This window comes from Podarcis tiliguerta, assembly GCF_965153285.1.
Source record: "Podarcis tiliguerta genome assembly, chromosome: 9".
In the NCBI taxonomy this organism is placed as follows: Eukaryota; Metazoa; Chordata; class Lepidosauria; order Squamata; family Lacertidae; genus Podarcis; species Podarcis tiliguerta.
Window position 1 is genome coordinate 3,941,813 of NC_139542.1, and position 23,306 is coordinate 3,965,118.

The window sequence follows — 23,306 nt, forward strand, 5'->3', positions numbered from 1 at the left end:
GCGGGGTGGATTCTGACAGCCTGCATGTCACTTTTGCAGGCAGCTTTCTCTGGGCGGGGCCTCGGGCCCGGCAGCAGCAGCCTCCCGGCCTCCCCTACCTCGCAGGGTTGTTGTTGCGGGGAGCCAAACCCGGGCGCCGCCTGGCGCTCCTTTGCAGGGAAAGGCCGGCCAACGACGCAACGGGAACGCAAAGCTGAAATCCCGACGGGCGAACCGAGCTGCGATCCCTCCCTCCCGCGATTGCAATTGCAATTTCTTGCTCCTCCTCCTGGCGGGCAGGGTCAGAGTTGGGCCAAGATGGCGGCTCCCATGAGTGACACGTTCTCCTTTTGTATGGACCCCGCCGGCCAAGCCCGCCGCGCGCTGGAGGTGCGATTCATCAGCAACGTCAAGGTGAGCAAGAGGGAGCCGCTCCCTGATCCCCCCCCACCTCCTCCTCCTGCTGCTGCGGATCCAGTGGATCCTCCTCTGCTGCAGGGAAGGCGATCTCCTCCCTCCCTCTCCCCGCTGCCAGATCCTGCGGGGAAACGCAAGGCTGCAGCGACTGGCTGCTGTGCGCGCTTGCAAGGGACCAAAGCATCCAATGCGCCCAGGGCGCAAAGCGGCCTCCGTTGCGCGCGGACCGGGGGTGTCAGGATGCCGGCCTGCCGGGCGGCGGGGCCGGCTTCGGAGCAAAGATGCGCAGGGCGGGGTGTCTGCAGAGATGCGGGCTCCCGGTGGTCGGATCCGGCCGGGTTTCCCCACGCGCAAACACGCCCGGGCCGCCGCCACATCAGCTGAGAGACTGCCATCCTGGGGTGGGGCATTGGATCGTGCTCCGATCTGGCGATGGTGCCAGCTTGCCCAAAGGTGGGATCCAGTGAAATCGGCGGGACTTGCTCCCGAGTAACGCCGCTTGAGCGCTGGCAAGCGGGGAGAGCTGGGTCCTGCTTGTTGGGATCATCGTGGGCGCCTGGTTGGGGACAGGATGCTGGGCTGGGGCGGGAGGGGCTTTGGCAAGGCTTTTTTCTTGGGTTCTTCTTGGGCAAGTTGTGGCTTTCGATTTGACTGGGCAAATTGATCTGTGCTGGGCTGTTAGCCAGGATGAGGTGATGGAATCCCGGTTTCTGGAAGCCAATGGGCTCTTGCGGCCGAATCCTGTTTGCTGGCTCTCTGCAATGGGCAACTGGTTGGCCACTGTGAGCGCCGGGTGCTGGCCTAGGTGGGCCCCTTAGGGCCGGATCAAGTTGCAGGACTCTGTTGCAGAGACCCCTCGCGGATTACCTCCTAATACGCTTTTGATTTTGCAACCAGCGATTTTAATAAACCAATTTTATTACATGAAACAAATCTGCATTATTTTGATCCATTCCCACAGGGCCCCTGAAAGGCATGGGGCCCATAGGTGGATATAACATATAACACCGGTCTTGAAACACTTGCTCCCAGTACATTTCCGAGTACAATTCAAAGTGTTGGTGCTGACCTTTAAAGCCCTAAAAAGCCTCAGCCCAGTATACCTGCAGGAGCGTCTCCACCCCCATCATTCTGCCCGGACACTGAAGTCCAGCTCCAAGGGCCTTCTGGCGGTTCCTTCCCTGCGAGAAGCCAAGTTACAGGGAACCAGGCAGAGGGCCTTCTCGGTAGTGGCACCCACCCTGTGGAACACCCCTCCCACCAGATGTCAAAGAGAAGAACAACTACCAGACTTTTAGAAGACATCTGAAGGCTCAGGGAAGCTTTTAATGTTTAATAGGTTATTATATTTTAATATTTTGTTGGAAGCTGCCCAGAGTGGCTGGAGAAACCCAACCAGATGGGTGGGGTATAAATTATTATTATTATTATTATTATTATTATTATTATTATGCCTACTCTGCCAAGTTGCTGTGAGCAGGGAGAAGAGGCCTGCCTCCTTAATGGTGGTGACTAACCTGGATGTCTTTAAAAGAGGAATAGACCAAATCATGAAAGATAAGAGGCTAACTGTGGCTAGTAGCCACCATGGCAATGTGGGGGTTGTGTGCCTCTGAATGCTGTTTGCAGGGATTCACAAGTGGGCACACAGCCCATTAGAATAACTGAACAGTTGAGTTGGAAGGGATCCCAAGGGTCATCTAGTCCAACCCCCTCCAATGCAGGAATCTTTGCCCAACGTGGGATTCGAATCCATGACCCTGAGATTAAGAGTCTCATGCTCTACAGACTGAGCTATCCCAGAGGGGGAAATGTGTATTGTGTTGACCGTCATTAGTTTCTGCTGTTGGGGCACAACTGGTGTCCACTGGGTGAAGACCGCTAAGAGCAAGCCCAGATAATCTGGATCAAACGGCCCTGCCTCTCGTGTCATGGCGACGGTCACTGCACGCACGCACGCTCGCTTCCCTGCTCCTCCGGCTCCCTCCCACCTTCCGGCTGACGGCCGACCTTCCGGCTGCCTCGCGCCGCTGCCCACCCCCCTTGCGCGCTCCCCTCAGAGAGCCGTTGCCGCCAGCGCCTCTCTCTCCCTGGAGTCGTGCTCCTGAGCCCCGCCGCCCTCCAGCAGCCGCGTCGCACGGTGGCCACAACCCGCGGGTGAGTCTGAGGTACCGGCTGCGGCAGCTGTCCTGCTTCTCCCTGCCCCTCCCCGCCGTTGTCAGTGTTTAAAAGCAGTGGTGCTTCGCAAGACGAAAAAACTCGTACAACGAAAAAACTCGCGGAACGAATTAATTTTGTCTTGCAAGGCACCACTGTATTATGGACACTTGGGTTGCGAACGTGATCCGTGCGGGAGGCACGTTCGCAACCCACCCGTCTGCGCACGTGCAGGTCTCAATTCGGCACTTATGCGCAAAGCACGATTTAGCACTTCTGCACACGCGCAAGCGGTGAAACCCGGAAGTAACCGTTCCGGTACATCTGGGCTTGGCGCGGTGCGCAACCCGAAGCGTCTGTAGCCTAAGGTATGACTGTATTATCTTTTTTTATGTCGATGTTAAAAGGGCAAAGGACTCTTCGCCACCAGAAACATCAAGAAGGGAGAAACGATTTTCGTCGAGAAGCCGGTGGTGTCCGCCCAGTTCCTCTGGAATGCCCTGTATAAATATAGAGGTGAGCAAACTGGCACTCTCAATCCACCTGGGGAGAAGACATTGCATTGTTGAATACAAGTGTTCATTGGGGTGTGTGCATATATCTGTGTGTGTGTGTGTGTGTTATCTAGAAATTGGACTACAGTGGTACCTCGGGTTAAGTACTTAATTCATTCCAGAGGTCCGTTCTTAACCTGAAACTGTTCTTAACCTGAAGCACCACTTTAGCTAATGGGACTTCCCGCTGCTGCTGCGCCGCCGGAGCACGATTTCTGTTCTCATCCTGAAGCAAAGTTCTTAACCCGAGGTACTATTTCCGGGTTAGTGGAATCTGCAACCTGAAGCCTATGTAACCTGAAGCGTATGTAACCTGAGGCATCACTGTATATCCCACGCTGTGCCAGAAGGGGGTTCCACGGGACTTGAATTCCATCTCCTCCCCCTGTGTACCCCCAAAATCTGCTCCAGAGGATCCACCGACCTCACACTGCTGACTCTGAGGGTGTGCAGCTGAGGGGCTGGAAAGGGCAGGGGGAAAAGTGGAAATTCCCCTGTGCGTAGAGAAGTCCTTTGAAGCTGCAGCTTCGATACTCACCTAGTCCAAACCCTGCAATGCAGGGGTAATTTAGGATAACCTAAGATACTGTAAGGACTTATGTATCCTGTGTTTTATACCTTTGGTTATCTGGTGCCCTGAGCAAGGACAAAATTTGGCACACACACACCCAATTTTTTTCTTCTTCTTTTCAAAATAATTCCTTTTGGTACACTTGCTTTTTTTAACGGATCCTCTCAGTACATACCTGTATAAATATAGGTATTACCGTATTGGCCTGAATATAAGCCGCAGCTGCAAATAAGCCACACCTTTAAAATTCAAGACAAAAAAGACAATCCCCGAATATAAGCCGCTCCCTTAAAATTGGGTTACAGGCTGAAAATCGCTGTGGTTGGTAGAATTGTAACTCCGAGCCAATTGAAGCCTTTGGTCTTGCAAGCCCGTAAAAGTTACCGTGCAGTCGCTGAAATCGCAAATCGCTATTCAGTTGCTAGAATTCCACAGGCGCTCACACCTGCAAATGGCAAATGAACAGTCTCAAGCTCACAAATCAGCAATAAAACTGGTTCCAATACCATCAGTTATTTGAAAAATTCAAATCTGACAAACAAAAGGGGTTCTCAACAGAAATTTCCTGATTTGAATCTGATCTTGTAAATTCTAAAAGAAAAACTTTCCAAAACTTATTGACTCCTCCTTGACTGGGCAGAAGCGCTAAATTGTGCTTTGTGCATGCGCAGAAGTGCCGAATCGCAACCCGCGCCTGTGCAGATGCGGCGCTGCAGGTTGCGAACATGCCTCCTGTATGGATCACGTTCACAACTCGAGCATCCGCTGTATTTACTTTGCAATAAAAATTCTTTTTAAAAAAAGGAAAGGAAAGGAATCATAGAATCATAGAGCTGGAAGAGACCACAAGGCCCTTCGAGTCCAACCCCCTGCCAAGCAGGAAACACCACCAGAGCACTCCTGACATATGGTTATCAAGCCTCTGCTTAAAGACCTCCAAAGAAGGAGACTCCACCACACTCCTTGGCAGCAAATTCCACTGTCGAACAGCTCTTACTGTCAGGAAGTTCTTCCTAATGTTTAGGTGGAATCTTCTTTCTTGTAGTTTGGATCCATTGCTCCGTGTCCGCTTCTCTGAAGCAGCAGAAAACAACCTTTCTCCCTCCTCTATGTGACATCCTTATATATATTTGAACATGGCTATCATATCACCCCTTAACCTCCTCTTCTCCAGGCTAAACATGCCCAGCTCCCTTAGCCGTTCCTCATAAGGCATCGTTTCCAGGCCTTTGACCATTTTGGTTGCCCTCCTCTGGACACGTTCCAGTTTGTCAGTGTCCTTCTTGAACTGTGGTGCCCAGAACTGGACACAGTACTCCAGGTGAGGTCTGACCAGAGCAGAATACAGTGGCACTATTACTTCCCTTGATCTAGATGCCATACTCCTATTGATGCAGCCCAGAATTGCATTGGCTTCTTTAGCTGTCGCGTCACACTGTTGGCTCATGTCAAGTCTGTGGTCAACCAAGACTCCTAGATCTTTTTCACATGTACTGCTCTCAAGCCAGGTGTCACCCATCTTGTATTTGTGCCTCTCATTATTTTTTTTGCCCAAGTGCAATACTTTACATTTCTCCCTGTTAAAGTTCATCTTGTTTGTTTTGGCCCAGTTCTCTAATCTGTCAAGGTCATTTTGAAGTGTGACCCTGTCCTCTGGGGTGCTAGCCCCTTCTGTTGTTTTACATTCCCAGCACTTACTTCCCTTATTTTCCTTCATGGCTCTCTTCTTACCCCCAATCTCCCCTCCAGCCTGCGACCATTGCTTGCGAGCACTGGAGACGGCGGAAGAAAATGCGCAGAGGCTGCTGGGGAAACCCCAAGCCCTTCCTCATCCGGAACAGTGCAGCATTCGGAAGGAGCTCCATCAACACTGCCCCGCTTGCCAAGTAAGTAGGAGGCAGGCGGATCGCGCCCACTGGCATGGCCTGGGAATCTTGGTCGCCTTTCCCCGGCTGCCGAAGGGCTGTGCCAAAGCGGGGGGAGTCCCCTTCGATGACAGCTGTGCTTCGCTTCCTATACGATGCGATACAATAATCTTTATTGTCATTGTCCCATACAGAACAACGAAATTGAAAAATCTACATCAGACATTCAGAAACCCACAAGCCTGCTATCGCAGCCTGGTTAGCACCCTAAAAACTCTGATATCCCATAATTGAATACAATATACTCCCATAGGAACTACCTTACACTGCGTTTAAAACCAAAATTGCATTCGGATAGAAACTGTTTCTCAGGCGGCTAGTCCTAGTCTTTATAACCCTGTACCTTCTTCCAGGGACGCAGGTGGCGCTGTGGGTTAAACCACAGAGCCTAGGACTTGCTGATCAGAAGGCTGGCGGTTCGAATCCCCACGACGGGGTGAGCTCCCGTTGCTCTGTCCCAGCTCCTGCCAACCTAGCAGTTCGAAAACATGTCAAAGTGCAAGTAGATAAATAGGTACCGCTCCAGCGGGAAGGTAAACAGCATTTCCGTGCGCTGCTCTGGTTTCACCAGAAGCGGCTTAGTCCTGCTGGCCACATGACCCGGAAGCTGTACGCCAGCTCCCTCGGCCAATAAAGCGAGATGAGCGCCGCAACCCCAGAGTCGGCCACGACTGGACCTAATGGTCAGGGGTCCCTTTACCTTTACCTTTACCTTCTTCCAGACAGCAGAAGCTGAAAGAGATCATTTCTGGGGTGCGCACTATCCTGCGCTATCTGCAGCTTTCTTATGGCACCTGGAAGCGTAGATTTGATCCAAGGTGGGAAGAGTGCACCCAATTATTCTCTCTGCAGTCTTTACAACCCTGGACAGCATTGTTTTTCCCCTGACCATGCAGCTCCCAAACCACACACACAGAGACCATAAGTTAATACACTCTCAACAGTACAATGGTAAAATGCCATCAACAGGTCCTTTGAGAGATTGTTTTTCCGGAGGATTCTCACAAAATGTAACCTATTGCTCCTTAGGTGGCTTATTGCAGCGCAGAGTGCCGTCAGCTTGCCTGGGAACAGTATCACCAGGTTTTGTGCCTGGGGCCATCCAAGCAGGACCCCAACCACCCGCTCAGCAAACTGCAGGAGGCCTGGAGGTATTTATTTCTCATTTGGGGGTGGGGGGTGTTTAAAGCCCTAAACGGCCTCGGTCCAGTATACCTGAAGGAGCACCTCCACCGCCATTGTTCTGCCCGGACACTGAGGTCCAGCTCCGAGGGCCTTCTGGCGGTTCCCTCACTGCGAGAAGCAAAGCTACAGGGAACCAGGCAGAGGGCCTTCTCGGTAGTGGCACCCTCCTGTCAGATGTCAAGGAAATAAACAACTATCTGATTTTAAGAAGGCATCTGAAGGCAGCCCTGTTCAGGGAAGCTTTTAATGTTTAATAGACCATTGTATTTTAATATTTTGTTGGAAGCCGCCCAGCTTGGCTTTGGAAACCCAGCCAGATGGGCGGGGTATAAATTATTATTATTATTATTATTATTATTATTATTATTATTATTATACCTTGTGTTTTGATGTTGTGAACCGCCCTGAGACGTACGGATGAAGGGCGGCTATGCAGATTTAATAAATAATAATAAAGAGACTTTCTGTCCGCAGCAGGGAGGGCTTGGGGCTATAAAAGGGGGTGTTTCGTTTTGTTTTTTGAAATCAGGCTGCGGGGCTTAGTTACTTAGATTAGCCAGTTTAGAAGCCTTTTGGTTGACTGGAAAGGTGTGCCCCCATTGCCTGGATAAATGGGGCACCAGGGTTTTAAAGAACAATTATTATTCCTGAACAACCCACAACTGTACATGCAGCATCTGAAAACAAAATATAGTCTTCGCCTTTTAGAATCCTGCAAAATACCTTGGGGTCATCTGCTCTTAGCCTCTAACCTCCGCGGCTGAGGCAGGGAATCAGCTGCTACAAGACCCCTGAAAGGTGGGCCAGGCAGCTTAAATACCTCTATTATTATTATTATTATTATTATTATTATTATTAAACCCAATTGTTTGTTTTTCGGTCGCTTGTTGCCATTGCAACTGAAAGCTGCTTTGGGGTGGGAAGAAGGGGGGTTTATTGGTTTGTGCTGTTTTTATTATGCATTTTGCATTATCTTGTATTCTGAAATCTACAGATGAAGGGCAGTATGCAATTTCCTTTAAAAAAAAAAATCTTACAAAAGAAAATGCACAGAATAAAAGCAGAGAGGAGGAAATTCTAAGGTTGGGGACTTCCTTTGCAGATATTTGCAAGATGCTGTGGGAGCCAGGTGGGGCGAAGCTAATAAATAAATAAATTAATAATAATAATAATAATAATAATAATAATAATACCAGCTAATTATTACTTGAGGTAGATTCTGCTAGGACTAGAGCACTCTGCTTCCCCCCTCTGTTTCGCTTGTAATTATGTGAATAAGAAATCCCTTTCCTTTCCTTATATTCCAGGAACATCCATTACCCGCCTGAGACTTCGAGCATCATGCTCATGGCCAGGATGGTTGCAACTGTCAAGCAGGTTTGTTTTGGGGTTTGTGGTACCTCAAGATCTGTGGCCTTGTGTGAGTGTCTGGAGGAGGGATGGCGGCTATCAGATTGAGGTTGAATCCTGACAAGACAGAAGGACTGTTTTGGGGGGACAGGAGGGGGGCGGGTGTGGAGGATTCCCTGGTCCTGAATGGGGCAATTTGGCCCTGAAGGACCAGGTGCACAGCCTGGGGGTCATTTTGGACTCGCAGCTGTCCATGGAGGCGCAGGTCAATTCTGTGTCCAGGGCAGCTGTTTATCAGCTCCATCTGGTACGCAGGATGAGACCCTATCTGCCTGCGCAGTGTCTCTCCAGAGTGGTGCATGCTCTGGTTATCTCCCCCTTGGACTACTGCAATGCACCCCACCTTCAAAGGTGGGGATACCTTTGAAGGTGACCCAGAAACTACAACTAATCCAGAATGCGGCAGCTAGACTGGTGACTGGGAGCAGCCAACAGGACCATATAACACCGGTCCTGAAAGATCTTTATTGGCTCCCAGTATGTTTCTGAGCACAATTCAAAGTGTTGGTGCTGACCTTGAAAGCCCTAAATGGTCCAGTGTCTCCACCTCCATCGTTCAGCCTGGACACTGAGGTCCAGCTCTGAGGGCCTTCTGGCGGTTCCCTCCCTGCGAGAAGTGAGGTTACAGGGAACCAGGCAGAGGGCCTTCTTGGTAGTGACGCCCACTCTGTGGAACGCCCTCCCATCAGAAGTCAAAGAAATAAACAACTCTCTGACTTTTAGAAGACACCTGTAGGCAGCCCTGTGCCAGGAAATTTTTAAGGTCTGATGTTCTATTGTGTTTTTAAATAATCAATCAATATTACGGTCCAACAAATTGTTACAAAGCAATGCACAATTCAGACAGCCTACCACTAAGTTAAACAAGCATTTTGTTTAGACTTAAAGATAGGGATTGTTGGTTCTTGCAACCACCGATAAAAACTTCGCCACTGCCAATGTTCTAGCGTTTGTCCGGTCTTCCAATAGGAACCTGACATAGTGAGCCGCTGAATTTCCCAGGAAAGGTACCAGCAAGGGTAATATCAGTTCAGCCCTGGCTTGCTCGTATTTTGCACACTGCAGCAAAATATGTTTTATGGAATCGGTGTCTAGGGCACACCAGCAAAGTCTGTCCTGGTAGGGAACTCCTCTCAACCTGCCATCCAACACAAATTTTTAAATATTTTGTCGGCTGCTGCCCGGAGTGGCTGGGGCAACCCTGTTATCTGAGCGGCATATAAACAAGAAAATTATTTGGCTTTAAAGAAAGGCTAGGTCTGGGCTGGGGGAGCATTTTTGGCTCCCAAGGGCCACATTGGGCGAGCTTCCGAGGGCCGCATGGCAATAGTGGGCAGAGCCAGAGTTGTGACTTCCGCCTTAGTACGGCCGGCCGCATTCCAGCAAACACCAGAGAGATGAGCACACACATTGACCCTCACTCTTCCGCCCAGGCAAGCAGGAGACACGAGCCGTCATTCCTGCATTTCAGGGGGTTGGGATAGAAGACCGCTGGGGGTCTCTTCCAAGGCTACCGTGCTGAGATTCTGTGATTCTTGCAGTTCAGGGATGCATCCACCCACGGAGGACCTTACGGTCTTCAAACAAAAACGTCTTGGAGGTCCCGGGCCACAGGGAGGTTAGGCTGGCCTCAGCCAGAGCCAGGGCCTTTTCGTCCGTGGCCCCGATCTGGTGGAACGCTCTGTCAAAAGATACTAGGGCCCTGCGGGACTTGACATCTTTCCGCAGGGCCTGCAAGACAGAGCTGTTCCACCAGGCCTTTGGCCAAGGCACAGTCTGACCCCCTCCTTTGGTAATCCTCACAGAACTCCAGCCCAATGGTTGCCATTCAATTCTGAATTGAGTTTAGAATGTATTTTAATTAATTGACTGTGTTTTTATGTAAACTGTGTTACTTTTATTGTTGTTAGCCGCTCTGAGCCCGGCTTCGGCTGGAGAGGGCGGGATATAAATAAAAATTTATTATTACAGTGGTACCTCGGGTTACATACGCTTCAGGTTACATACGCTTCAGGTTACAGACTCCACTAACCCTGAAATAGTACCTCAGGTTAAGAACTTTGCTTCAGGATGAGAACAGAAATTGTGCTCTGGCGGCGCAGTGGCAGCGGGAGGCCCCATTAGCTAAAGTGGTGCTTCAGGTTAAGAACAGTTTCAGGTTAAGAATGGACCTCTGGGACGTATGAAGTACTTAGCCAGAGGTACCACTGTATTATTATTATTATTATTATTATTATTTATCCCAGCCTGGCTGACGCATGCAAGGAGAGCAGAGTGGAGGGCCTGGGAGAGGGAGAGGAGGGGGGGAGCAGGCCAGAGCCCTGAAGGACTTCATTTGGCCCACGGGACGGTGGTTCCCCACTCCTTGCATAGACCAAGGGGAGAGGTCTTTCAACCTCTTCTTGCCTCGATTGTTCCTCAGAAGCTCCCTGCAACAAGAGAAGTAAAACCCGCATTTTATTTTGTTTGTTTGTTTCCTTGCAGGCAAAGGACAAGGACTGCTGGATCAAACTCTTCGCTCAGTTCTGCAGCAAAACAGCCAACGAGGAAGAGGAGATCGTCCACAAACTTCTGGGGGATAAATTTAAGGTTGGGAACCCTGTGATAACGGAAGGGTTGATCTTCTGGGGCTGGTGATCCATTCATTTGCGGCGGGGTTGGACTGATGACCCTTGGGAGTCCCAGCTCTTCGGTTCTGTGGCCCTGGGGTTCTTTCTTTCTGCCCGTCTCCTTTGACCCAAAGGAAGCGTCGTAATCTTATCCTGCACCTGCCTCCCCTGTGCATGCGCAGCGGTAGGTAGAAACCAACCTGCAGTTTCCATTATCTTGAATCCCCCGGTGTGGTTAGCCTACGGAACTCCCTGCCACCGGAGGCGAGGATGGCCACCAAACCTTAATGGCTTTGAAAGAGGATTGGACAAATCCATGGAGCAAGTGAGGGTTATTCATGGCCACTAGCCACAATGACTATATGCCCCTGCCGCCTGAGGCAGCGATGCTTCTGAATACCAGCTGCTGGAAACCACAGGAGGCGAGAGGGGTTTTGTGTTCGAATCCCGCTTGCGGGTTTCCTGCAGGCATCTGGTTGGTCCCAGGATGCAGAGCTGCTGGCGTGATCCTGTTCTTATCTCAGATTTTAGTAAAAGCACATTTCTGTTAGGACTCCAGAGAGAAGTGTGGGCGGGATCTCATGGGCTGGCAGCTGATGGGAGTTGTAGTCCTAAACATCCAGAAGACCCCAGGTTCGAGAAGGGACAGAATCAAGCATGGACTTGTTTCCATTATTCCTAGCGTTGAATGACTTGTGATCTTCTCCTCCACCTCTCCAGGGCCAGCTGGAAGTCCTGCGCGTCCTTTTCACCGAAGCCCTTTATGACGACCATCTCAGCAGGGTAAAGCCAGAATTTTTGTAGCTGGGAGCAGCTCCAGGCTCCAGGTTTCCTCCTTTAGCAGAAGCTGGAATAGATGCCCTTTGGGAAGTTTTCTGGATCTGTCTTGAGTTTTCCCAGCCACTCTGGGTGGCTCCCAATTGAGTGTTAAAAGCATTAAATATTAAAAACTTCCCTAAACAGGGCTGCCTTCAGATGTCTTTTAAAGATAAGATAGCTGCTTATTTCCTTCACAACTGAAGGGAGGGCGTTCCACAGGGCGGGTGCCACTACCGAGAAGTCCCTCGGTCTGGTTCCCTGTAATGTCACTTCTTGCAGAAAGGGAGCCACCAGAAGGCCCTCGGAGCTGGACCTCAGTGTCTGGGCTGAACAATGGGGGTGGAGATGCTCTTTCAGGTATACAGGACCGAGGCTGTTTAGGGCTTTAAAGGTCAACACCAACACTTTGAATTGTGCTCAGAAACTTACTGGGAGCCAATGCAGATCTCTCAGGACCGGTGTTATGTGGTCTCGGTGGCCGCTCCCAGTCACCAGTCTAGCTGTCGCATTCTGGATTAGTTGTAGTTTCTGGGTCACCTTCAAAGGTAGCCCCACGTAGAGCACATTGCAGTAGTCGAAGTGGGAGATAACTAGAGCATGCACCCCTCTGGTGAGACAGTCTGCGGGCAGGGAGGGTCTCAGCCTGCGTACCAGATGGAGCTGGTAAACAGCTGCCCTGGACACAGAATTGACCTGCGCCTCCATGGACAGCTGTGAGTCCAAAATGACCCCCAGGCTGCGCACCTGGTCCTTCGGGGACACAGTTACCTCATTCAGGACCAGGGAGTCCCCCCACCTGTCTGCCCCCTGTCCCCCAAAAACAGTACTTCTGTTTTGTCAGGATTCAACCCGAATAGGCAGGGAGTTTCAAAGTTGTCTGAGGGCAGCCACTGAGAAGGCCCTGTCCTGCGTCCCCACCAAGTGTCCCTGTGAGGGTGGCGGGAGCGAGAGAAGGTGGGCCCGCTATCCCACTCCTCAGCATCTGGGGCAGGGATGCTGTTTGCCACCACCATTTATCTCTCTCTCTTTGCTATCTCCTCCTGACAGTGGTTCTCCCCGGAAGGTTTCCGGTCGCTGTTTGCCCTCGTCGGCACCAACGGACAGGGGATAGGAACCAGGTAAGTTCAGGTGGATTTTAGCCTCTCCCCGGAACTCCCCTGGGTGCTCTGAGGGTTAATTAGGCACTGCCAATGTGGTGTCCTCTTAGGACCACAATCCCTGCTCGTTGGCCATGCTGACCCGGACCAATGGGAGTTGTAGAACGTCTGGATAGGGGCACCGTGTTGGCTACCCCCGTTTTCAGTGGAGGCCTCCTATGGATGGCTGCAAATCCTTTAGACGTCCCAGAGTTGGAGGTACGATTTGTGGCATGCCCCGGCCCAGCAAAATGAGGGCGCTTTTGGTGGTGGCACCCCGACGGCAATTCCTTGCCAGTTCCTGCAGAGAGGAAGACTCTATAAATGGAAGGAATTGATGCCATCTGTCTGTCTGTCTCTCTGGCACTGCCCAGCTCCTTGAGCCAGTGGGTCCACTCTTGCGACGCCTTGGAGTTACCCCCTCAGGAGCGAGAGCAGTTGGACGCCTTCATAAACCAGCTGTACAAAGACATGGAGAGAGGTCAGTGAACGGGAAATGGGGGGGGGGCCTTCGAACGACGGGGGCCCATACCTTCATGGGTGGGAGGTGTCCAGCGCTCAGCAGCCCCTGGTTGTGGCAGTGTCATCATGTGCCTGGCATCAGTGGCATAGCACGAGGGGAGCCAGAGAGACTGTTGTCCCGGGTGCAAAATTTGGGAAGCGTGTGCAAAATTTAAAAATAAAATGCTCTGAGGGTTTTCTTTAAAAACAACCAAGCGCTGTAAAAATTTCACGAAATAAATAAAAATAATAAAATAAAATAAACTCCCCCCTCCACCATCACTGCCGCTGCCTGGCTCTGATAGTGGTCTTGCCCCGGGCACTGGCATCCCATGCTATGCCACTGCCTGGCATCACCAAGGAACTGGGAAGGATGCTGAACTGTGTTGGGTCCATGCATGGCCCATTCTGATTTGGAGAGCAGAAGAACAGGCGTTGCAGGATCAGGCCAAAGATCCAGCTTCTTGTTTTGCCTGATGGGCTGGGTGCTTGATCTCCTCCAACGCTCTGGTGAAACAGGATCAAACCTTGACGTCACCCAGGGACGGGTGGGAGGAAGAGGACCACCTTGAGCCCCTTGGGTGAAAATAATAATAATGATGAAAATAATAATAATAATTTATTATTTATACCCTGCCCATCTGGCTGGGTTTCCCCAGCCATTTTGGGCAGCTTCCAGCAGAATATTAAAATACAATGATTCTTCAAATGTTAAAAGCTTCCCTAAACAGGGCTGCCTTCAGATGTCTTCTAAAAGTCGGATAGTTGTTAATTTCTTTAACATCTGACGGGAGGGCGTTCCACAGGGAGGGCACCGCCACCGAGAAGGCCCTCTGCCTGGTTCCCTGCAACTTTGCTTCTCGCAGGGAGGGAACTGCCAGAAGGCCTTGGACCTCAGTGTCCGGGCTGAGTGATGGGGGTGGAGATGCTCCTTCAGGTATAGTGATAGAATCCTAGAGTTGGAAGGGGCACCCGGGGTCATCTAGTCCAACCCCAATCGCAACTCAAGCATCCCTGACAGGCTGCCATCCAACCTTTGCTTAGAAACCTCCAAGGATGGAGAGTCTATACCACGGCCCACGTGAGGGTCATATGGGCCCAATTCCTGCCTTTAGGATTCTCTTTGGGAAAGGGGGATTATTAAGAGACCGAAATTGCTTCTCATATCTTCTTTCCTCCCTCTTCGATTTAGAGACAGGGGAGTTTCTGAATTGCGAAGGGTCTGGCCTCTACATGCTGCAGAGCTGCTGTAAGTATCAGGGGAGGAATAATCTGCCCAAACACTTTTTATAGAATCGTTGAGTGGGAAGGGAACCCGAAGGTCATCTAGACCAGCCCCCTGCAATGCAGGATTCTCATCTGAAGCATCAATGACAGATGGCCATCCGACATCTGCTTAAAAAACTCCAAGGAAGGAGAGCCTACAACCGCCTGAGGGAGAACATTCCCCGGTTGAACAGCAGAAAGTTCATCGTGATGTTGAGTCGGAATCTCCTTTCTTGTAACATGAAGCCACGGGTTCGAGTCCTACCCTCCGGAGCCGGAGAAAACTAGCTTGCTCCACGTGGCAGCCCTTGAGATATTTGAAGTTGGCTCTCATATTTCAAAAAATATATACAGTGGTGCCCCGCAAGACGAATGCCTCGCCAGACGGAAAACCCGCAAGACGAAAGGGTTTTCCGTTTTCAGAAGCGCTTCGCAAGACGAATTTCCCTATGGGCTTGCTTCGCAAGACGAAAATTGACGAAATTTTTTGAGTTTTCTTCCCCGCTCCAAAACCCCTTTTTCTGAAGCGCTAAGCTGCTAAAAGCCTTTTAGCAGCAAAACCGCTAATCCCTTAAGCCTTAAAAAGCCGTTTTTAGGCCTTAAACTGCCAATAGCGCTAATAGCGCTAATCCGCTAATGGGCTTGCTTCGCAAGACGAAAAGACTCGCGGAACGGATTCTTTTCGTCTTGCGAGGCACTACTGTACAGTGGTGCCCCGCAAGACGAATGCCTCGCAAGATGGAAAACCCGCTAGACGAAAGGGTTTTCCGTTTTGGAGGTGCTTCGCAAAACGAATTTGCTATGGGCTTGCTTCGCAAGACGAAAATGCCTTGCGATTCCTGGGGGTTTTTTCCCCCTCCCCCCCTTTTCCCAAGCCCCTAAACCGCTTAACAGCTGTTCGCTAAGCCGCTTAACAGCTGATCTAAGCCGCTTATCAGCTGATCTAAACCGCTAATAGCCTTTAAGCAGCTAATCCGCTAATCCCTTAAGCCTTTAATAGCCGCTAATAGCCTTTTAGCAGCTAATCCACTAATCCCTTAAGCCTTTAATAGCCGCTAATACCCGCTAAACCGCTAATAGCGCTAATCCGCTAATGGGCTTGCTTCGCAAGACGAAAAAAAACGCAAGACGAAGAGACTCACGGAACGGATTCTTTTCGTCTTGCGAAGCACCACTGTATATCACACAGGAAATTGTTCCTTGAAGCTCATGGCTGCTCTGCTTGCTTCCTTCCTCAGGTAACCACAGCTGCATTCCCAATGCCGAGACCTCGTTCCCGGATAACAATTTCCTCCTGCACCTGACGGCCTTGGAGGATATCGGGCCGGGAGAGGTGAGAGCCCTGGGGGCTGTGGGGTGGCCCTTCAGAAACCGGTAGGGCGGGGGTCCAGGAGACCAACACTAGGTGGCGCTAGAGGACGTGCATCCTCCTCTTCTTCCCGGATGAGTTCTGCAACGGCAAGCATGAAACTTGAGGAGGAGGAGTGTCACGGTCCGGTCTATGGGCGATCAAATTCCTGGTGGAGGACATCGGGACTGGGGGCAAGATGGCGGGGTGGGAGCAGGAACGAGAGTCCAGAAGCCAGGGGTCCGAGGGTCAAAAATCAAGGAGTCACGAAGTCAGGGGTCCGAGGGTCGAGAAGCAAGGAGTCACGAAGTCAGGGGTCCGAGGGTTGAGAAGCAAGAAGCCACGAAGTCAGGGGTCCGAGGGTCGAGAATCAAGGAGTCACGAAGTCAGGGGTCCAAGGGTCGAGAATCAAGGAGTCACAAAGTCAGGGGTCCGAGGGTCGAGAATCAAGGAATCACGAAGTCAGGGGTCTGAGGGTCGAGAATCAAGGAGTCACGAAGTCAGGGGTCCGAGGATCAGGAAGCAAGGAGTCACGAAGTCAGGGGTCCGAGGATCAAGAAGCAAGGAGTCACGAAGTCAGGGGTCTGAGGGTCGAGAAGCAAGGAATCACGAAGTCAGGGGTCCGAGGATCAGGAAGCAAGGAGTCACGAAGTCAGGGGTCTGAGGGTCAAGAATCAAGGAGTCACAAAGTCAGGGGTCCGAGGATCAAGAAGCAAGGAGTCACGAAGTCAGGGGTCCAAGGGTCGAGAATCAAGGAATCACGAAGTCAGGGGTCCAAGGGTCGAGAATCAAGGAATCACGAAGTCGGGTCCGAGGATCAAGAAGCAAGGAGTCACGAAGTCAGGGGTCTGAGGGTCGAGAAGCAAGGAGTCACAAAGTCAGGGGTCTGAGGGTCAAGAATCAAGGAGTCATGAAGTAGGGGGTCCGAGGGTCGAGAAGCAAGGAGTCACGAAGTCAGGGGTCCGAGGGTCGAGAAGCAAGGAGTCACGAAGTCAGGGGTCTGAGGGTCAAGAATCAAGGAGTCACGAAGTCAGGGGTCTGAGGGTCAAGAATCAAGGAGTCACGAAGTCAGGGGTCTGAGGGTCAAGAATCAAGGAGTCACAAAGTCAGGGGTCTGAGGGTCAAGAATCAAGGAGTCACGAAGTAGGGGGTCCGAGGATCGAGAAGCAAGGAGTCACGAAGTCAGGGGTCTGAGGGTCAAGAATCAAGGAGTCACGAAGTAGGGGGTCCGAGGATCGAGAAGCAAGGAGTCACGAAGTCAGGGGTCTGAGGGTCAAGAATCAAGGAGTCACAAAGTTAGGGGTCTGAGGGTCAAGAATCAAGGAGTCACGAAGTAGGGGGTCTGAGGGTCGAGAAGCAAGGAGTCACGAAGTGAGGGGTCCGAGGGTCGAGAAGCAAGGAGTCACGAAGCAGAGGTCCGAGGATCAGGAAGCAAGAAGCCAAACGCAACAAGGCAGGGAGCGTGTTGCTGTGGCAAAGAGCCGAAGGGAAATGCTGACCTTATATCCCTTCCCAGCTCTTGCCACCAGGTGCTGTCAGTTACCAAGCGGCCTCACCTGTGCGGCCGCACCTTGCCTCTTCAGAACAAACTTAGGAAGGCCCCGGTCCTGCGAAGCCCTACTGGTCACAGGGCCTGGCTCCTGCACGCACTCCTGAGCAGGAGGAAGCTGAAGGGCCTTGGGCTAGTTGTTAAGTAAGAGAGAGAGAAAGAGAGAATGAGTTCCATAAGGGAACCCGAGGGTCATTTAGTCCAACCCACTGCAATCAGCCATGGGTTCGAGGCCCGTGATGGGCAAAAGATTCCTGCGTGGCGGAGGGTTGTACTGGATGACCCTGGAGGGGGGGGTCCCTTCCAACTCTACAATTCTGTGATTTTAAGCCAGACTCAGGTGGGCAGGCGGGTGTTTCAGTCTCCTAAATGGACCAGCCTCCAGGAGGTGAGAGGAGCCTGAGTTTTTGAGCCCTGTTGCAAAAAATTGGGCATCTCCTGGGCTGGGACGTGTCCCAAAGTTAGGAATGGGTAACGAAAATCTGGGACACAGTATGCATGTCTAAGCTTATGGTTAAGTATGTTGAGAACCAGAGAGCAAGAGAATGCCTTTTATCGTTATTATTATTATTATTATTATTATTATTATTAAACATCTTCATTGAAAATTCAAATGCACATAATTATATGTGCACTAAACGTGGTGAGAAGTAAAGAAAAGAGAGAGAAAGAAAAAGAGAAACAACCCGTGTAGAAGGGAAAATAAACCCAAACTGTATATTTTACAAAGTTGTTGTTGTACTTCACCAGATCTTAACCTATTACAGTATTTGTAAGAATCCAATCCAAGAGAATACCTTTATCGTGTTTTTATTATTATTATTATTATTATTTACTAGATTTACGTACCGCTCTTCATCAAAAGACCTCAAGATGGTTCACAAGATAAAAACACAAATAAAAAGAGAAACCACCAAACAATAACAAAACAGAATATTATTATTTTTATAATATAATTTTTTATTATGTACAGGAGCAATAAGGCACAGCATAACGCAAATCTGTTTGTGCTACTTGGAACCATGCGATATTAAATTATCTTGGTATGGGAATTCGTTCCTACGCGCTCAGTTCTAGATATTCCCTTCTGCTTTTATTCAATCTGGCAACTATGTTTCGTTATGTTTTATTATAAATAAATACCGTATTTTTCCGTGTATAAGACAACCTTTTTTAAAAATCCGTTTAAAAATTTGGGGGGAAATATAGTCTTATACACGGAAAAACACAGTATATGTTTGTCTGCCTGTTTGTTTTTAATTTAAAGCTGGATAGAACAAAGATGAAAGAACCTTCAAAGGTAAACATCAAGTAGCAAGCTCTTTTTTAAACATAGAAATTAAAAAGAAAATAGGTAGAGGAATATACACAGAGGTTTAAAAAGAAAATTTGGGCATGATACTCTGTTTGGGTCAGTGTTTGCCTTCAATGTGTGCCTTTCCTTATTCCCAAACAGGAGATCTGCATTAGCTACTTAGACTGTTGCCAACGGGAGCGAAGCCGCCACAGCCGCAACAAGACACTCCGGTAAGCCTGGGCAGCAAAGTTTGATGCCAACAGATGCCAACATAATACAGTAGTACCTCGCAAGACGAATGCCTCGCAAGACAAAAAACTCGCAAGATGAAAGAGTTTTTTGTTTTTTGAGTTGCTTCGCAAGACGAATTTCCCTATGGGCTTGCTTCACAAGACGGAATGTCTTGCGCCTTTTTCTTAAAACCGTCAATGCATTCCTATGGGAAACCGTGCTTCGCAAGACGAAAAATTCACAAGATGAAAAAACTCACAGAACGAATTAGTTTCGTCTTGCGAGGCACCACTGTATTAGGAGAGGCCTGGGGGTGTTCGGTAGCCCTACTTGACCTGTATCAAATAAAATTGGAATAATAATAATAGTAAGGGTCTGTTTGGTGTTCCAGCTGTCAGTTGTTTTAGCTATTATCTTTTACAGTCGTACCTTGGATCCTGAACGCCTTGGTCCTCAAGCGTTTTGGCTCCTGAACGCTGCAAACCCAGGAGTGTTCCGGTTTGCGAATGTTCTTTGGAACCTGAACGTCTGACAGCCAATCAGAAGCCACGCTTAGGTTTCCGAACGTTTTGGAAGTCGAACGGACTTCCAGATCGGATTCCGTAAGACTGTATATGTTTTTCGCTTTTTGCATGTTTTAATTGTGGAAGGGACACCTCGAAGAGTCGTGTCGTCCAGCCCCTTGAAAATACATGAATCCTGCCCACAGCTGTTGCTGTGTGGGCTCAAACCACCAAAAAATCTCTGTTCTTTTGATTTGTTTAAGCCGCCTTGGGTCCTGGTCCGAGGGAAAAACAGGATATAAATAAAAATGAACACTTGCTGTAATTATAATAATCTGCCTAGCTCTCGGTTGCCGCCTGATCTTCAATGGGCAGATAAGTTATCTTTTGAAAGGTTTTGTCTGCCATTGGGATTCAAAATGGCGCCCAACAGCTCCCCAATATAGGCAAGAAACCAGCTCCTCTGTCTCAGAGGCTGCCCTGCAAAATTGGGTGATGATTTAGGCAAATACATAGCAGAGAGGCAGAGAAACCATTTTCCAAAAAAATGTAGTAGATCCTTCAGGGTTTATTATTTATTTCACAAAATTCACACGCCGCTTGACTTCAAAAGGAAAACCCTCAGAGTGGTTTACAAAAGAAGAGAATGCAATGAAATGATTACTGGGAATGATTAACTGTAATTTAAGACTTTCGGAAGTGCTAAACAAGAATCCCCAGAAAAAAGCTGCTTAAATCTCGCATTGGCTTTCCGAACGCCTTGGGAGGCTCGTCGAAAACGAAATCGTAGAATTGTAGCGTTGGAAGGGTACCCCCCAAATGTCATCTAGTCTGACCCCCACAATGCAGGAATCTCATGACAGATGGCCACCTAATTTCTGCTTAAAAACCTTCAAGGAAGGAGAGTCCACCACGTCCCGAGGGAGTCTGTTCCACTGTCAAACAACTCTTACTGCCAGAAATTTTTTTCCTGATGTTGAGTTGGAATCCCCTACCTTCCAGAGCAAAATGGTTTGCTCCGCTAAAAATGGATTTTAGCAGGCACAGAAAAGTTTATCAACAGGCAGGGAGTTCCAGAAGTACAGTACAAATGTATTGTATAACACATGGTTGCATTGTCTTTACTTTCTCTCGCGCTTTATGCTTTTGAAATTCTGGAGATTCCTTAGGGCCCTCTTATTTACGGGACCACCTCTCCTGGTCTGCCCTGCAGAGGACCTTCAGGTCCATGAATAACCATAGTTTAGAGGTCCCGGGCCCTAAGGAAGTCAGACTATCCTCCGCCAGGCCCAGGGCCTTCTCAGTGATGGCTCCGACCTGGTGGAATGCTCTGTCCCATGAGACCAGGGCCCTGCAGGATTTAACCTCCTTCCATCGGGCCTCTAAGATAGAGCTATTCCACCTGGCTTTCAATATGAACTTAGCCTGATCTTTTATTCCCCTTCCTTCCCTCCCCCTCCCCTTTTTATGAAGATTACCCGCTCTGGGATCCCACAGCTAATTCCCCCCTGAGCTCCTCGCTGGCCCAAATAAGACTAATTTAGCCAGCTAGCCCTGGTGATCTTCTAATGTTTTTTGGGTGGATTTCCCCCCAAATTGATTTTGAATTTATTGTTATTCACGTTTTATACTGTATTTTATGCTGTTTTTTGTTGCATCAACTAAGTGTTTTAAATTTGTTGTTAGCCGCCCTGAGCCCGGTTTTCTGAACCGGGAAGGGCGGGGTATAAATAAAAAAATATTATTATTATTATTATTATTATTATTATTATTATTATTTGTGTCGGAAGGATAACAAACTGAAATCACCGCCGTCGTAACCGCCACCCACCTATTTCTCCCCCTCCTCTGCCCCCTTCCAGGGAAAACTACCTGTTTGTTTGCTCCTGCCCCAAGTGCCTGGCACAAGCCAACGACCCGGACGTGACGTCGGAAGAGGAAGACGAGGAGGAGGAAGAAGTCGAAGGGGAGCCGGACGACGCAGAACTGGAGGACGAGATGACGGACGTTTGACCCTGGGGGCTGGGCTGGGGGCTTCTCTCTGGAGGTGACAACGGCGGCGGCATCAGCTTTGGAAGGAGATTCCTGGACTCGTGAGCGGCCAGTGCCGGCAGCTGAGCGAAGGGCAGAGATTTTGCCAGGGTGCGATGCGAAGAGTCTGTCCCTTTGGGAAAATGTGCCCCATTTACTGACGCCTCCCCTCTCTGCATTGTATCAGAGCTGTTAACCCACCCCCAAAGAGGGCCGGATCTTCCCCACCAATTGCCGTGGGGCAGTTCTCCAACATGCAACACCCCCCCCCCAAGCCCGTGGGGCAGAGGGGCACAGGCAGAAGGAACCCCCTGATCACCATTTTGCCACTTGCCTGGGTACAGTAAAACGATTTGCAACGCAAAGAGCGGCTTTTGTGTTCACGCGGTGGGAAAGGCGAATAAGGGAGAGGATTTTGCCCAGGGGTCAGCAAACTTTTTCAGCAGGGGGCTGGTCCACTGTCCCTCAGACCTTGTCGGGGGCCGGACTATACAGTGGTACCTCGGGTTAAGTAATTAATCCGTTCCGGAGGTCCGTTCTTAACCTGAAACTGTTCTTAACCTGAAGCACCACTTTAGCTAATGGGGCCTCCCGCTGCCGCCGGAGCACAATTTCTGTTCTCATCCCAAAGCAAAGTTCCTAACCCAAGGTACTATTTCTGGGTTAGCGGAGTCTGTAACCTGAAGCGTCTGTAACCCGAGGTACCACTGTACTTTATCTGGAGTTGTGGGGGGGGGGTTGTTTTTACTTTAACAGTCATCACTAGTTTCCTCCTAAGCTGGTTCTTAGCAGTTTGGGGGCTGGCTGCATTCTTACATACAGTGGTACCTCGGGTTAAGTACTTAATTCGTTCCGGAGGTCCGTTCTTAACCTGAAACTGTTCTTAACCGGAAGCATCACTTCAGCTAATAGGGCCTCCCGCTGCCGCCACACCGCCGGAGCACGATTTCTGTTCTCATCCTGAAGCAAATTCTTAACCTGAGGTACTATTTCTGGGTTAGCGGAATCTGTAACCTGAAGCATATGTAACCTGAAGCATATGTAAGCCGAGGTACCACTGTATTTTGAAAAGGAAAAAAATGAACGAATTCCTATGCCCCACAAATAACCCAGAGATGCATTTTAAATAAAAGCATTCTACTCATGTGAAAACACCAGGCAGGCCCCACAAATAAGCCAGATATTCATTTTAAATAAAAGGACACATTCTACTCATGTAAAAACACACTGATTCCCGGACCGTCCACGGGCCGGATTGAGAAGGCAATTGGGCTGGATCCGGCCCCCGGGCCTTAGGTTGCTTACCCCTCCTCTTGCCTTTTGTTCTGGGCTAAAACTAAGGAAATTTCTTTCCACAGGGGCAAATGTCACGTTCTGCACTTAGCTGGGAAGAACCAGTTGCGCAATTATAAGATGGGGGACACCTGGCTTGCCAGTGGTAAAATATGGAAATGATCTAAGCGTACAGCTTCCGGGTCACGTGGCCAGCATGACTAAGCCGTTTCTGGTGAACCAGAGCAGCGCACGGAAATGACATTTACCTTCCCGCCGGAGTGGTACCTATTTATCTACTTGCACTTTGACGTGCTTTTGAACTGCTAGGTTGGCAGGAGCAGGGACCGAGCAACGGGAGCTCACCCCGTCACGGGGATTTGAACCGCCGACCTTCTGATCGGCAAGTCTGAGGCTCTGTGGTTTAACCCACAGTGCCACCCGTGTCACAGTGCCACCTTCTCCACAATATCATGCTTTGTTTTCCTCTGGCAACCATGAGCCAACCAGATGATGCAGCAGCAGAAAAAGTTAATGTTATTCCAG

The 23,306-nt window shown here is 49.8% G+C and overlaps 1 protein-coding gene across 1 annotated transcript; it reads left to right on the forward strand.

The window, feature by feature from the left end:
- Positions 1 to 119: 119 nt before the first annotated feature.
- On the forward strand, positions 120 to 21,853 carry SMYD5 (SMYD family member 5). Its single transcript, XM_083398464.1, has 13 exons — positions 120 to 393; positions 2,961 to 3,069; positions 5,428 to 5,564; positions 6,633 to 6,754; positions 8,096 to 8,165; positions 10,683 to 10,787; positions 11,528 to 11,590; positions 12,674 to 12,744; positions 13,137 to 13,243; positions 14,456 to 14,512; positions 15,768 to 15,862; positions 18,883 to 18,953; positions 21,320 to 21,853. The coding sequence occupies exons 1-13, from the start codon at positions 298 to 300 to the stop codon at positions 21,468 to 21,470; spliced, it is 1,254 nt and encodes a 417-aa protein (XP_083254590.1). The 5' UTR covers positions 120 to 297; the 3' UTR covers positions 21,471 to 21,853.
- Positions 21,854 to 23,306: the final 1,453 nt, after the last annotated feature.

What these genes read in the sequence shown, in the direction of transcription:
- SMYD5 (XM_083398464.1), top strand. Translation starts at nt 298, where the DNA reads ATGGCGGCTCCCATGAGTGACACGTTCTCCTTTTGTATGGACCCCGCC. An exon ending in ATGACGACCATCTCAGCAGG is followed by an intron (nt 11,591 to 12,673) that starts GTAAAGCCAGAA and finishes TCCTCCTGACAG; the next exon opens with TGGTTCTCCCCGGAAGGTTT. An exon ending in AGCCGCAACAAGACACTCCG is followed by an intron (nt 18,954 to 21,319) that starts GTAAGCCTGGGC and finishes GCCCCCTTCCAG; the next exon opens with GGAAAACTACCTGTTTGTTT.